Below are 15,515 nucleotides of genomic sequence, written 5' to 3' on the forward strand. Positions count from 1 at the left end.
ATGTGTATAGTTTGGTCTAACCTGCATTTGACTAGGGATGAAGAGAGAAGGGCTGAGGATAACAAAAGGAACATTAACTCAGTAAATGTAATCTAAGTAGAAAATATTTACCTTTAGAAGTTTAATGAAAGTAAGGGCTTAGTAAGGAGTCAAAGGGACTTATTTTTTTGTTGACAGAAATCAAGATATTGCACAGCAGTAAGGAGTGGAGGAGAATCAAGATCAGTGTTGGAACTTTACTATGACTATAGTTGAAAGCTTGGCATAAAGAGGGATAAGACTTTAAAAAGTAAGGAGAGTTTATGGTTAGGGAAGTAATTCATGCTCAAACATTGTGTCTAAAATGACCAAAGTTGGATGATCTCTAAGAGAACTACTATAGGTGTGACTCTGGTGATGCAGAAAGTAGAAAACCTAGAAAAAACAAATCCTGAGAATTTGAGACCAGCATAGACCTAATGTTAGTAGAGAGAAGAATATGATTTCAGATAAAGCTGACAAGTCTAGAAGGACACTATTGGTTTTGGCTGAGAAGTTATTTTGGAAGACCTCAGAGGGTGATTTGAGTTGAGTGGCTGGGCCAAGAGCCAGACTATAAGGATCCAAGGAGAGAGTACCTAACTGTGGTTTCAATGTTCTAATAGATGGCGTTATCAAGAAATGTATTTAAACTTGGGAAAATGTAATGCTAACTTGACTTCAATTTCTGATAAGAACATGCAACCCAGGTCAGGCCCAGCAGTATTCATAACACCCTTGAACTTATTCCACTTAGCAAGTAGAAGCCCTTCCTTACTCCACATCTACACTGCAACAACCAACTTTCCTCCTATACTTCCTGTCATAATACTTTGAGGGGGAAACCCTGGAGTGTAACATGTTTGAAGTGAGTGTCAGCCTCATATTCTATAGTGATTTAAACCTAGAGAATAGGAATTGAGTGCTAGGCTAAGAGGTCACTGAGGTGTGTTGAGCAAAGCTAAGACCGAAGGTGAGAGAAGAGGAAGACAGGATGATAATAACGTGTTGATTGTCAACATAATTTTCTAATTGTTTACATCTCTTCTTTAGAGACTTCTGTGGATATTGCAGCTCGAGATTCTCTCTTCTCAAAAACAGCTGTTTGTTGTTCACATACATGATAGTACCTGGTCTTCTGTTCTCCAGGCAGGAAGACTCTACTTTGATTCTGCTGCTGGGTTTATCTATCTTCCAGTGACAGAATCATTTGGAGCAACATACCCAAACATCAACTTAATTCCATTGTATCCAACAAATAGTATTCAAGAACAAGAACAAAAATATGAAGTGCCCATTTTGGGTCTCAAGGAGTTTTGGAACTCAAAAGAATCTCTTGCTCTGTTTTCTTCAAGTATAAAATTCTTTTTTCTTATTTCATTTTGTTGTTGTTCATGTTTTTGTTGCTATTGTTGAAAGAACATCTTCAAAGATTGAATAAAAAATTTTTAAATATACATTTGTCTTTTTTCTGTTAAAAAATTCCTCTCTCTCTTTGAGGGAGGGGGTTGGGTAGTCTGTGGACATAGAAAACTTGTAAATATTCTGTCTAGTCATGAGACCATGAACAAAAAGTCTACAGAAATATAAGAAAAAATCAAATGTAATTATAGCATGAAAACATATAATTCCATTAGCAACGCTCTATGCTTTTGAGGAATGTTCACTGATGCAAGACAATAAAACTGATCTCCACAGTACTCCGTATGTTTCTGATGATTACTGCCCTAAAGATATATATTTCAGATGGGAGTTCAGAAATGTCTTATTTAAAAGGTTTTCCTTCTTGAGACTAGGTCAGTTAAATCCTTATTCTTTGATTTGCCAATTTTTCTTTTTTAAGTTTTAAATAAAATCATTGATGTTCTTACATTCATGCCTCATATTCTTTGCATTTACATATCAGTTATGGGGATGGGAGAAAACATACTGTTTCTCTTTGATTGTTACTTTCATCCATTCCACGCTTCTGAAATACATAACTCTATGCTTTCCCAATAACGATAGGACAATCCAGGAAGAAAGCATTTTGAGCATCTGATAAGCATACAAGTGAATATAATTTTTAGAAAACTGACAAGAATTCTCTAACAAGTAAGCACAGTGCATGTGTGATAAAAACTGTATTCGAGCACTTCACTGTAATGCAAGCCCAAGGCACTGGAAGGGGCTGTTCATTTGTTTTTCAAGCTGTGGACGATTCTACATAACACACTCTACTGGAGCCAGGACTTAGGAAGCAGTCTGGCAAAACACCGTTTGTGAACTGGGGTAGTTTAGGTTTGAGGTGTGCTGGAGTGTGAACAATTGCATTTTACTAAGGTTTCCAAAGAGCAAGGCTTGTTGAAAAGGAGCTGTTCGTCCGCCATGCCAAAGGCTTGGCATAGATGGGCTAGGGATAGTCATGCCATGAGCCAAGGAAATCCATGCCTGTAAGAGGTAGTGAGTGATCTTGTTTCTAAGAGAATGTCTAGTGAGGGCTTACTTTCAAATATCTAATTTTACTCCCCCCACCCCCACACCCAGCTTACTAAGTCACTGGGACAGTTAATTCTAAGTAAGCAGATTACAGTATCACATTTTTCCAGCTGAAGGACCCACAGATGTAAGAATCCAGGAGAGATCACCAGGAGTTTGGTGGGTGTGGCCTTAGCAAGGTCTCTGTAATGTTGGTCTCCTTCTGCCTTGCCAGACTACTGCGAAGGAGCTGCCAGTGCCTGCAATTCCACGGTTTCATCATGCATTTGAGAGTTAAATATACTTCTGGATTGAACCCAAGTTTTACACAGAGATGTTTGCTCATTTTCTTTAAATGTATGCAGCATTATGGGTACCTTATGAGTTAAGAGTTATTGCCTTTTTTCAGTTTACCTGTACTGAGTGTTGAGTTGAGTTTAGAGTCTGAAATGAAGTGATAGTGAAAACTTGGACAGAGAAAAACAGTAGGATAATAAAGGCACTAACAGGGTTTTGTGGAAGCTCTGATGCATGTTTTCATATATAACAGCTCCAATAGGTTTAAAGTGTCTACAGCAGAGTTTAATACGGGGCAAACTGAACTTTTGCCAATTTACTTTCTGTACTGCTCTATTAAAATGCTGAAACTATTCCCAGGACATGTGGTTTAAGACAGAGGGAGAGAGAGGAGAGAGAGTGAGAGAGAGAAAGAGAGAGAGAGAAGATGAAGAAAATGAGTAACTCTTGACCTTTAAATGTGTGATTCTAAGCTGGATGTTACCAGCATAAGACCAAGTCAGGTTCAAGTACAGTACTTCTCTATATCAAAAATACTAATGCCTATAAGCCATGTTAGCAGAGAACATAAATTGGAGCCAGCCTGTCTGTCTATGGGCCTCTGCCCTGTACTGGGCCATCAGCTGGAATTCCTCCTCTGGGGACACAATATAAAAATATCTCAGGAGAGACAGCCATTATGTATTTTTAAAAGAAATGGGGGATTTTTTTTTTTAATAACTCAAGTTCTTGGAACAGTAACTCCTTTGGGACCTGACACACATTTGTAGATTTGTGCACACAAGTAGAAGATGTGCAAGTCCATGACAGAAGAAGGAAGACAGACTAGCTCCATGAACCAAGGTGGGAATAGAGAGTGGGTTTGTTAGGATACAGGAACTCTTTTAATCAGTGATAAGAGATAAAATAAAATTTGGTCATGAATCAGAAGGGAAATTATACAATTGAGAAGTTTGTCTATAATGGATAGGCAGTGGGCTTCAGAGTTCTCAGGAGGACCTGGAGAATGGTTTCAGGAACATCCATTTATTTAGCACATATTTCTTGAGTGTTTACTACATGTCGGACATGTTCAATTTCTAAGTGGAGAGCAAAGAACCAAATAAGCAAAGTCTCTGTCCTAAAGGGATTTATATTATTACTGGGTGAGCTATCTGATAAATATATGGACAGAAAACAAGCAAAGATATTATATTTCAGGTAGTAAAAAAAACAGAGTCAGCAGATAGAGAAGGCTACAGGTATTGAGTAGCGATGGCGCATTTAAAGAAGCACAGGGAAGGTCTTTCTCAGGAGGTGACAGCTGAGGATAAGGAGACCTGAAAAAGGTGAGGAAACTAGTCATGCACAGATATCAGTGGTGGCAGAGGACGTATGCAGAGGTGAAAATGAGTCTAGTTGGGTGTGCAACAGTGTGAGGCAGAGTGACCCAGGTCAGGGAAGTGAAGTATTTTTAAAAAGAGGGAGCGCTCAACTGGGTCAGATGCAAATGAGAAGCCCCAGCAACACGAATCTTGAATATGGAAAGAAGGTCATTCCTCAGACTCAGTGGTTTGACTGGCAGGCTGGTGGTGAGACTATTTAGCATAGAAAACAGCGATGGGCATAATCCAGGAGAGTGGGAGACTGGGGACTGAGGAGTGAAAGAGGTCATTTCAGGAGTAGATTTCTTGGGTAAATGAGAGGGCCTGGATCCAGGCCATGAGCGAGGTGCAAAAGAGAGGCAGAGAATGGTTATGGTGTGAAGATGAAGTCATGCTTCCAGTTTTTTTTTTTTTTCCTTAAGTGATGGAGGAAGAATTTTGTGTAGAATTGAGAGGGGGCTTTGGAGGTTTGAGGGGAGAGAAAGTTTGAAATAGTCTGGTGGAAGCGTTAATTAACCTGGGAGTCCTGGGACCCACGTGAGATGTGTGGCCACACAACTGTTGTACAGGTAGAATGTTGAATGAGTGGTTTTTTCACAATATGAGTCTGATGAAGAAAAAGAGGGACAAAGATAGTGACGCTTTATGAAAAAGTAAGGTTATAGTGATATCCAGGGCTGGAACGATGACTTCTAAGGCAGAAGCTCTCACACTTGACCACACATGAGAAACACCTAGGGAGTTCTGAAAATTCCTGCTGTCCAGACAACACCAATTAAATCAGATCCTCTAAAGTGGGAGCCATGCATAAGTAATTTCAAACCTCACCAGAGAGTCTAATGTACAAACAAGACAGTGAATCGGCAGATTAAGACCTCGCTACTCAAAGCGCGGTTCAAAGACCAGCAGCACTTGCATCAGCTGGGAGCTTGTGAGAAAGGCAGAATTGCAGACTCTACCCCAGACCTACTGAGGCAGAATCTGTAGTTTAACAAGATCGCCAGGTGATTCATATGCATGTTAACATTTTTAAATGCACTGGTCTGAGAGCTCCCATGAAGGTCTGGGACAGTGAGGGAAGACTGGCGGGTATGACCTTCTGGTTTCCTAGGTGTTAACTCTCTGGGGCACTACCAACGACTCGAAGACTTGAGTTAGTCTGATCACTGAGTAGAATGGTGGCTCAATATAATTTCTTGGAAACTAGGCTTCTCTAGAAATAGCTTAAAGTTATGAGTAAGCATTCATTACCCCACCTTCACCTCCATAAGAACCACCTGTAGATTTAACTTCAGGTATCAAATGACCCATGGTGACTCTTTTCTTAGTCATGTAGCCAACTACCTGCTGGGGAGCTGGTAAAGGTGAAAAACTAGGTAATTCTTGCTCTAGATTAAAAGGATCTATTCAAAATTATCAATTGATAGATGGTCATGGGGATGGGGAGCACGGCATAGAGAATGCAGTTAGCATTAATGTAGTGGCTAAGTACAGAGCCAGAGGTGAGAAAGCAATCAGGGGGATGGTTTTATAAACTATATAAATGTCTAACCAATGTAGTGTATACTTGAAACTGATAATAAAATACAATTTAAAAAAAAGGATTTGTTCAAAATCCAAGTGTTCGTGTAAGTAACATATTTGCAATCAAACAGGAGTTCATATTAAGTAACCAGAAACCATGAAAGAGGCATCACACAACTTAGCACTACCACTTCTACTGTTTGAATCAGAAGAAAATCCACTGAATAAAGCTCACCCAAATTAATCAAACTAATAAAAGAATAAATATACGTCAGGGGGAATTATAGCAGTAGCAATACGCTATAATTATAGTTGCTATATTATTGCTATTGTGGAGCCTTTGGATTGATGGGATTTATTTAATTTTTATTATTTTTAGCCTTTCTAGCCCATCATATGTCATAAATACTTTTAAATATAAAAATAATACCATTTTTATACTATACAATACAAATAGTATAATATAGCAGCCAGATGGAACGGAAAGAGTCAAGTTAGTGAGAATGGCTGTGGAAGGATGAGCTAGAAAGCATAGGGCTGAGAGGAGAGCTATGGCAGAGCCAGCAAATGAACACACCCAACTGACGCAACGTCATGAACAAAAGGGAGTGGTACTTTAGAAGAAGGCCGTAGAAAAGATAGGCGAGACACTAATTTAGAAAAAGGAGACTTGATGATGATTTAAGAAAATTTAAGGGAAGTTGGCTGCCCTCCCTTACCTCACAAAGATGTGAGATTGATCATAAACCGAGATCATAAACTAGGACTGAAACTTCAGGGGAGCTTATAGAAAAGCATTCTAGGAGTTTGTGTTTTTAAGAAACTAATTTACCATTTATCTTTCGGGTGTATTAGTTTTAAGTTAATAAGTGTGATGCCCCTTCAATACCCTTTCCCTTTCTAATGCATGCCCAGCAATAACTTGGTGAGGTTATTAAAGTAAAATATTTGGCCATTTATGATATCACCTGGAGCCATTATATCCAATAGAGAAAACAATTTCTCTAAAATAAACATATACTCAGTGAAAGAGTAAAAGAGAGCTTTGAAAGAGGAGTCGGTAGGTAGCACCATCTCGCAAACTCCCTAAGATAGAGCTTGAGATATGTCACTGTCTTAGATTTGGCTTTACTTTTATGTATATATGTACTATATTGAAGTACATAATATTTGCATATACGCAGGTGCATGGAAACACATACACTATGTACAACCTTGAAATACGCTGTAAAATTTTTTGAGGCCTGTAAATTCTGTATTCATTACTTTATATATATTACAACCACTCTCTAGTCACTCTGCACTTCTCTGCAACATTGAGCTGAGTATTTCACATTATGAGATAACAGATAAAAACAGATGCATTTTTCTTTAGAAAATATCATTTCCTGAAAATTCAGTTTCCCAATATTTAAATTCCCTTGAAACCAAATAAAACAGGTTACACTTATTAAACATTTACTCTGTGGTAGGCAATGTGCTGAGTTTTAATGCATTAACTCATTTAACCCTCCTAATCAAGTTATTAATCGTATTATTTTCCACATTTTCTATAAAAGGTAATTGATACAAAGACTAAATAAACTATCCAAGGGCACATGCATAGTAGGAAGCGAGGCATGAATTTGAACTCAGGACCATTCTCCCTCTAAAACAGAATGCTCTAACCATTGTGCTCAGAGGGGAGATAACTGCACGCTGCCATTCGGGTGGCCTCAAATCTATGGCTCCAACACTCGATTAATTGTAATCACTCCCTATTAAATCATGTTGCCTTTCCTTAGTTGACATACACTTAAGTCGGTACTTATCCTTATGATTATCCTAGAATTTAAAATCTAGCTGATACTATTTCAGAAGTCTTTCTATATAACTGTGTATAGATTGTTTAATATAAAAGTAACCAATTGATTTATCTTGGGAAATGTATTGTTTCCCCAGCACTGCTCTCATATTAGATGTTGTCTAAAATGAGTACATAGTTTTGGGAGCTTGAATTTTAATTTCACAGTATAAGGCAACTGTTCACTTTTCCTTCCGTCTTTTCCCTGACTTGGGCTATTTCCTTTGCATCCTTATTGTGGAATAACTTTAGAGAATCATGGCTTCATAGCACTTGACACATTAATGCTGCAAAATAAATCAAATCCCTAAGGCATAATTGATTTAGCTCCCTTCACCCTTTTCTCATCCAAAGAGGAATTATTGTAACTCATCAGGTAAAATAATATATACAATTAATCAGGAAATAGAAATAATCTTCGGAAACTCTAACAGATGATGGATGATTTCTGGTCTATGTCCTGGCAAATTTACAAACTCCTCTTTTAGAGGTTTCAGTGCTGAAAACTCAACATGCCAACTGGTGCTCAGCTGCAAAGCCCATCATCAGCTTCATGGGCTGCAGAGCTCAAATACTGACATCCCTCATTTGCCATCAATGGTAAATATCCAAGAATAGTTCTGCTTGGGAAAAGAGCATGTTGTGTCGACAACTGATCAGAGTCAAAAAGTGGTAACATATTAGACAGATCTTGGAAAACTTACGAAATTATTTATTTATAAATGGAAGTAGGATTTTCCAAAAGTTTTTTTTTTTTTTTTTTAATTAAAATACAAAAGTTCATTACACAGGGAAATTTGTGAGTAAAATGGCCTTCTTGAATTATTACGTTCCACAAATTTTATTTTATATATGGTGGGGGAAAAACTTGAGACAAAAAGAGTGTAGAAGTTAAAAGCATGTCAAAGAGATGTGAGTTCTGGTTGGCCGTGCCATTTACAAGCTGTGCGACAAAGAATCAATCACACTGGAGATAATGCATTTAACAGGGCACCAGGAACATGGCAAGAGCTCAAAAATGGTACTTATTATTATTTTATTTATGGGGGGCAGGGAAGAGCAAGAGACAGGTAGGTGTGGCCATGGAAAGATATGATTTTACATCTCCGGTGCTTATATTTTCCCTTAGCAGCTCACTATATTTCAGGGCTCTACAGTACCACTTTGTGTGCCGTATCTGCATCTTGGGAAGTATCTGTCTTTAGCCATTTCTCATTTTTGGGAAATAATGTATATTTTTACTTAGAATTCTCCAGCCTGGGATGTGGATGATAATTTTCAGAGCTGTGTGCTACTTTTATATATTCATGTTATCTCATTTAACCTGCCCAGTAAGCCCAGGAAGGAAACGGACCATAACCATCTTCAGATGAAGAAATAGGCTCAGAGGTTAAATGAGCCTAAGGATCATTCAGGAACAGGACTTCTTTCATGAGGTCATCTAAGTTCTTTTTCATGGAATTCAATAAGGCTATTTTCATTTTAATTTTAAAAAAATGAGCCTAAAAATGTTTTCACTTTTTCTTAAATTGCCCCGAGTAAAACAATATTCAACATGGGCAAGTCTGTAGATGAAAAAAGAGGTTCTATGGAAAGTAACCTCACAGGTGATCAGATCACAAATTCCTAACTGGGCAAGCCATCGTGGGTAGTCAGGTCCCAGGCACATAACTTTGTTACTAAAAAGCTTATCTTTGCCTTAAGCAAACTCTGTCCATCTTTCTGTGCATCTACACTTATACACCTTTGAGACACCTCTTTCAGACCTTATTCTAAATCAGACCACTCTCCAGAGAGCACACAATCTTAACTATCCTGTAATCCAACTCTCTCCTTGCTGTCACCTTCACATAATCTTCCTCACATTACCTCCTTAACCTCAGATGCATAAAAGAAACTGCAAACTGTTATTCTCCATAGTATTTGAAATCTTGCTCCCCAGCACATGTCATCAGTTTGGCTCGAATTAACTCTTACAAAAATGTTCTATAGGTTTCGACGTTTCTTTCATCAACAATTCCAACAGGCTCCCTTCGAGTAGCCCAGAATAGTATAAAGGACAAGGACTCGTTATTGAGACTGAACTGATTTCTAATATGTGTACCAGTTTACTATTTTGTGACCTTGGTCAAGTTTCTTAAACCCTTATAATCTGGGTTTCCTCATCCATAGAATTTAGATCATCATAAACTACAGCAGAGTAATTATGAGAATTAAGTAGGATAACATTTGTGAAAGTGATTAACAAGTTACAATTGTTTTGAGTGCTAATTCATACCAAGTGTTCTGCTAAGCCAGTTAAACATATTCTCTCTTTAATTCTTATGCACTATAGATAATATTGTTCCCAGTTTACAGAAATTGAGACTGAGGGATTAAATGATTTGCCCCATGTCAAAAAGATATACACATGAGCACTGGGTTTTCATAGTTACATTTCCCTGATTCAAAGGTTCTTGTCCTTAACCACCAGCCCTAATGCTTGTGAAATGCCAAACACAGGCTCCGCCACACAGGAGGTGTACTATAAATATAAGTTTATCTTCCCCATACCTTCCAATAGTGCCCCTGATTCTTTTCCTGTGTTGCACTGATGAGGTACTGATGATATCTGTCTGCCAACTTTAGTTCACTAAACATTTAAGATTTACCTGTTGATGGAAAAAATCCCAATTGTGTGAGAGAAGAGAATTAGAATTATTCCAACTTAAAGGAGAATTCCCATAACGGCCTACACAGTACCTCACTTTCTATCCTTACTTTTAGGAAAAGTCACTTATATATCGTATTCATGGTAAATTAGTTATACTGTGTGATGTGCTGTAGCAGAAATGATGAGGGCTTTGAGGTAAAAAATCCAGGGACCCAGGACTCGTCTCTGCCCCCGACTAGCTGTGTGACTTTGCACCCATTTTATTCCCTCTCTGAGTATGTTTCCTCGTCTATAGGTTGAGGAGAAAAAACTACCCCTTAAAATTGTGATGTTTATTGTGTGGCACATTGCGCGCATTAAATAAACATTAATTTCCTTCTTCCCTACCCTTTCAGTAAGCTCTGCTGTTTCAAGCATCTGAGCATAGAAAATGTTTCTGTTTTGTATTCAAACAAAGCTTTGCGACAATACTTTAAAATAATGGATCTTGTGCGTGGAATAAATGCTGCATATCCAGCTGCCGCACGGGGAGGTGGCAGGTTTATTTCGGTGACGCACCGCCAGGAAGTGTGAGAATTTTGCTTTTGAAATTACTTGAGTCATCCAGGGAAGCAGCTGCATTATTTAAAGATGTTTTTTATGGTTTGCTACCCCTCCTTGTCTTCTTTTTTTAGCTTTCCTTCTTATCCCAAATGGAAGGCCATGCTCAGTTCTGGGATGAAAAAGCAACTTTATGGTATTTTTGACAAAAAAAAAAAAAAAAGTGATATTTTGACCACACATACTTCTTATTCATCATTGCCTTGGATTCAGATGATCTCACTATTTCTAAAAATCAAAATTACCACAAAAGGATGAAAGGTTGAAGTTAGTAAACATTTTATAAATCTAAAGGTAATTCCAAAAGATTAGTTCCACCACTGATTTGGCATAATGGAAGCAACACAGATATTTAGATAGAGCTTCTAATGGTGACTATTTTGAAGGAAACTTTATTTAGATTCATGTGTTCAAGTTAGATTGTTTATTTTAAACATTTATCTAATATGAAACTTAGCTGCACAGAAATATTGGAATCAGTTCAACAGGATTTGCTGTGTATTCCTCACAAACCAAAATTATTCCAGAAGAAATGCTTTAGGTTATGGTCTGGAAACTTTTTAGATTGCATACTCTATCAGTAATAGAATTTTGGCACGCACACCAAAAATTTCTACATAGTTAATTTACTTATGAATCGTATACATGTTCTTTAAATTATAATCATATGCATGTATTTGTAAAGTATGTGAGCTATGAAACAGACAATAGAAACTACAAGATACAAGTGTGTGTTTGTGTATCTGTATAGGCACACATTAATATTTTCTTTCCTTATCTCAGTGGAGTATTTTGCATACATTCTGCTTTGAAGACCACTATTTTAGATGATGATGAATGCGATAGAGAAAAAGACTTCTAAATGGTCATTGAACAAAATTGTTACTTTTCATATCTGTTTAGCAACATTCATTACCTATACTAAAAATCAAATGCAATGAGAATTCACCAAGAGTGTAATTTAGGAGGAAATACATGAATGCAATTCATCACTACTAGTCTGGAAGAAAAGCTTAACAAAATTTCTAAAAACTGCATGTTGAGCTGATATAAGACCCTATTTAAATTATGTGACACAGGGAGGCACTTCTGTACGTGTGACATGCAAAGGAATCAAAGTTAGATACAATTTTGAATCCAGGAATTGAAGGCAGGCTACCATGTTTTGAATTGACACTGGTTAGATTATGAGTCCTACAGAGTCAAAGACTTTAACAGGAATGACCTAAACAACTGTGTTTCCAGCTAAAAAGCCTGTTGCAATTGCATCAGTCTTTGAAATAGCACTCATACAGATATTTCGTAGCATGGTTAAAAGAAGCTAACTCACTGTGAAAACAATGGCAAAAGAGAAAAGGAGTAATGAGACCATTTGTCTCCGAATTTGTGTGTGTGCATGTGTGTGTGTGTGGGGGTGCTATTCATGTGCTTACTTAAGTTACAAAAACACTTCTATTCATAAATCCAAAGATCTATCAGATAAAAGATTACTTCCTTATTTCAAATGGTATTCTATAGCAACATTTGGTACAACAAATTAATTCAAACGATTTCTTAAAGTTCCCTTATTAGAGGATAATATATAATTTTATGATGTTTAAAGTCCATTTCAATTCACAAATTGTTTTTCTAAAATAATTATGTCAGAATAATAAGCTTGGTTTCGATGTGGAAAACTCAAATTCATGAAGAAGGAAAAAGAAATCCAATTTCTAATTAGTTTTGTAAAATTCCAGTTCACATTAAAAAACGATGGGCCACTGGAAAGAAATAATTAAGAGCAGATTTGACAAGACTACAACAAAAACACTTAAATGTATTTTTAAATGGCTTTTGATTTTTGAACAAAATCAAATTCTAACATGATTTCTTGGGGTAAAATTTCTTGATTCCTTACCTTGCCGTACTTCTGGGCATAAGAACCTGTGAGCAGTGAGTGAAAAACAATGATGGTTTCGTCCAAGTCCCAGACAAACACACGCTGAGGAAAGAGATAAATATCAAAGAATTATCAAGTTCTAAGGAAGCGGATATCTCTTTATAAGTAGAAAACATCTCACTTAGTTATTGGATATAATCTTAATACCATTTTAAAGAAAACTATGCTGCTCCATTAATTCTTCCCCAAATTTGCCAGAACTAAACTCTGTAAAACCTGTGGAGAGAGTGATACAAGTAACAAGCTTAAAAATCAGATGTCTTAATTTGAATGAATTCATCCAAACATTTACTTGCTGTTAATACTCAAAAAGGACATATTTGGACTTTATGATACAAGTGAGCTTAAACTTTCTTTTAAAGTTTTACGCCTCAAGGAGTCATGAAATTTTGCAATTCATGCAAAGAATTAATTAAAAATATATTTAAAAGAATCAATAAGCAATGCCTAAATAGAAATTGCAAAGTGCGGATAGACCCTTGGGTCAGTTTAGGCCATCAGATGGGTTGTTCGGCCTGCACAGTATTTTGAAAGATTTCAAATTATTGACCAGCTTTTCAAGATTAGGAGATTTCAAACAAAAGTCAGGGTTCTGACTGCAGCAGAGAAACTAGAAGCTGTGGTACTGGTAGTCGACAATGGCAGTGATGGGCAGACCGCTTTTGACTGGGCCAGTGCTCCCTGCTCCCCACAATCTCCTGGCTCCCTAACCCAGTTCACAAATTTGTTATCACTCCAGGTCCTTGAAGGCATTTGAATATGCTGCTGTTGGAAATAATCTCTTAGAAAGAGGCCCAATGACCGTTACTTGACTTTATTCAATCTGGAAATTTAATGTTTTTACTTAATTGAAGTATGCAGTTGTTTAAGAAGTAATATATTATGGTTAAAAATAGTTTCTCCTGATGCTTCATAATAAGAATCAACCTGCTTAGTATGGATAAATCTCAAAAGAGCTTTCAAACTACCCCCCTCCCCTGACCCCCGCAAATAGCACATGGAAACATTTACAGAATTTACAAATATAAAAATTTTAACATGTATTAAATGATTGGAATTTTTCCTATTTTTCAGAAGACAATTTTTCCTTTCCATACAGATTTTTACATTTTTAAATTAACTGACCCAAATAAACATCTTTCATTACTTTAGAACTACCAAATGGAGTGTGGCATAGAAAATTATCCCATGAATAATGGCTTTATTTTTTAAATTTCTGTTTGTGTCAATTTGAACCAAAGGATGCAATTATCTCAGGCCTAGAATTTATAAAGCGTTATCATTTTTAAGTTGTTATTGTCTTTAATTTGGCCATTATCATAGAGGAAATCTCTAACTTTGCAGCTGCGAAATGCCTACTACAAAGTAGATCCACTCATTTCAAGACATATACATATATTTTAAGTTTGAAACTTTATAGAACTGTAAGTACAGAATATGTATTCAATAAAAATAAAAGATCATATTACGCTCTTTGAGGATGAGTCAGCATACCTCCAGGTCACTGTCGGGAGGCGGGGAGGGATTATTTTTCCGACCTCTTCCCCGGGACTTTGACCCAGAACTCCTACATGTTCTCTCATCGAGATCTTTGATGGGTGTGGAGGGACTCTGCACAGTGTCAAACTCTCCTGTAAATAACATAACTTATGTCAAGAACAGCACTTCATTTTTAGATCAGGTATGAATCTTCATTATCAATTACCTTAACAAATTCCTATACAACAGAAAGCTCCTATGACAAAAAAAAAAAAAGATTTATAATCCCAAATACAAAAAAAATTTTGTAGGTCACACAAATCCTTCTTAGTTTTAATCTCTGTGATCTATTAAACCTGAATGTCTTTTATACTCCATATGCATTCAACTTCCTGTTTCTACTCCCATCTACATATTTATCTAAATTTAGATCTGTTCTCACCTCCTTACCTCAGAGTTCAGAGGATAAAATGTCTTCTGGATCAATCCCACGCCTCCATCTGCAAACTCGACTCCCCATCCTCACCTCTTAGGGAATATCCCTCCATTAGTCAAACCCTCTCTCATCTTCCCTCCAACCTCTTCCTTTTCTGGAGGTCACAGATAAGTTTAAAAGTCCTTCCCTTTGACCTTGCACTTCTGTCTAGAAGCTAACTGCTTGCTATCTCTCTTTTTACATGACATTTCTTAAAAAAATACTGCATACTAGTGCTGTCCAACAGAAATATAACACGAGCTACAAATGTAGCCACACATAAATTTAAAAATTTCTGGAAGACTCATTAAAAAAAAAGTAAAAAAGAAACATGTGAAAATAATTTTATTCACAGATGCTAATTGACCTAATTTATCCAAAATATTATCATTTCAGCATGCAATCAATATAAAAAGATCAGTATAAAATTATCAGTGACGTTTTACATAATCTCTTTTGTATACTAAGTCTTGTGTATAGTTTACACTTAAAACAGACCTCCATCTGCACTAGCCACATTACAAGTGCTCAATAGCCACATGTGGCCAGCAGCTACAGTACTGGACGTCACATCTGTCTCCACTTCCTGACATCCATTTGTCATAATCCAGCTTCGGTTTACCAAAACTCTAAAACTCCTCTTACCCAAAGTCTCCAGTAACCACCTAATTGTAAATGCAATAGACAGACTCGGCTCTTATCTTCCTGGATCTCCTTACTGTGTTTGATCCTCTTGAACGGTACCTCCTCAGAACCATATCTGGCAGCTGATACACTGCACTCTCCTAGTTCTAGAATCTCTGTCACCAGTCCTTCTCTGTCTAGGAGACATGATCTCCTTTTTCTTCTCCCATTCCTTAAGTGCT

General features: G+C 37.0%; 1 protein-coding gene across 6 annotated transcripts in view; it reads right to left on the reverse strand.

Annotated features, from left to right (window-relative positions):
* The window catches only part of EYA4 (EYA transcriptional coactivator and phosphatase 4), a 228,315-nt gene that overhangs the window by 21,820 nt on the left and 190,980 nt on the right, over window positions 1–15,515 (reverse strand). For 5 of the 6 annotated variants that reach the window (XM_011356201.1, XM_011356198.1, XM_011356199.1 and 2 more), the window contains 2 exons: window positions 14,190–14,326; window positions 12,654–12,737 (listed from right to left, as the gene is read on the reverse strand). In XM_011356201.1, the coding sequence (XP_011354503.1) occupies window positions 12,654–12,737; window positions 14,190–14,326 (221 nt within the window). The remainder of the gene's footprint in view (window positions 1–12,653; window positions 12,738–14,189; window positions 14,327–15,515) is intronic. The other variant, XM_011356202.2, reaches the window with a different exon arrangement.

This window comes from Pteropus vampyrus, unplaced genomic scaffold (genome assembly GCF_000151845.1).
Source record: "Pteropus vampyrus isolate Shadow unplaced genomic scaffold, Pvam_2.0 Scaffold24, whole genome shotgun sequence".
In the NCBI taxonomy this organism is placed as follows: Eukaryota; Metazoa; Chordata; class Mammalia; order Chiroptera; family Pteropodidae; genus Pteropus; species Pteropus vampyrus.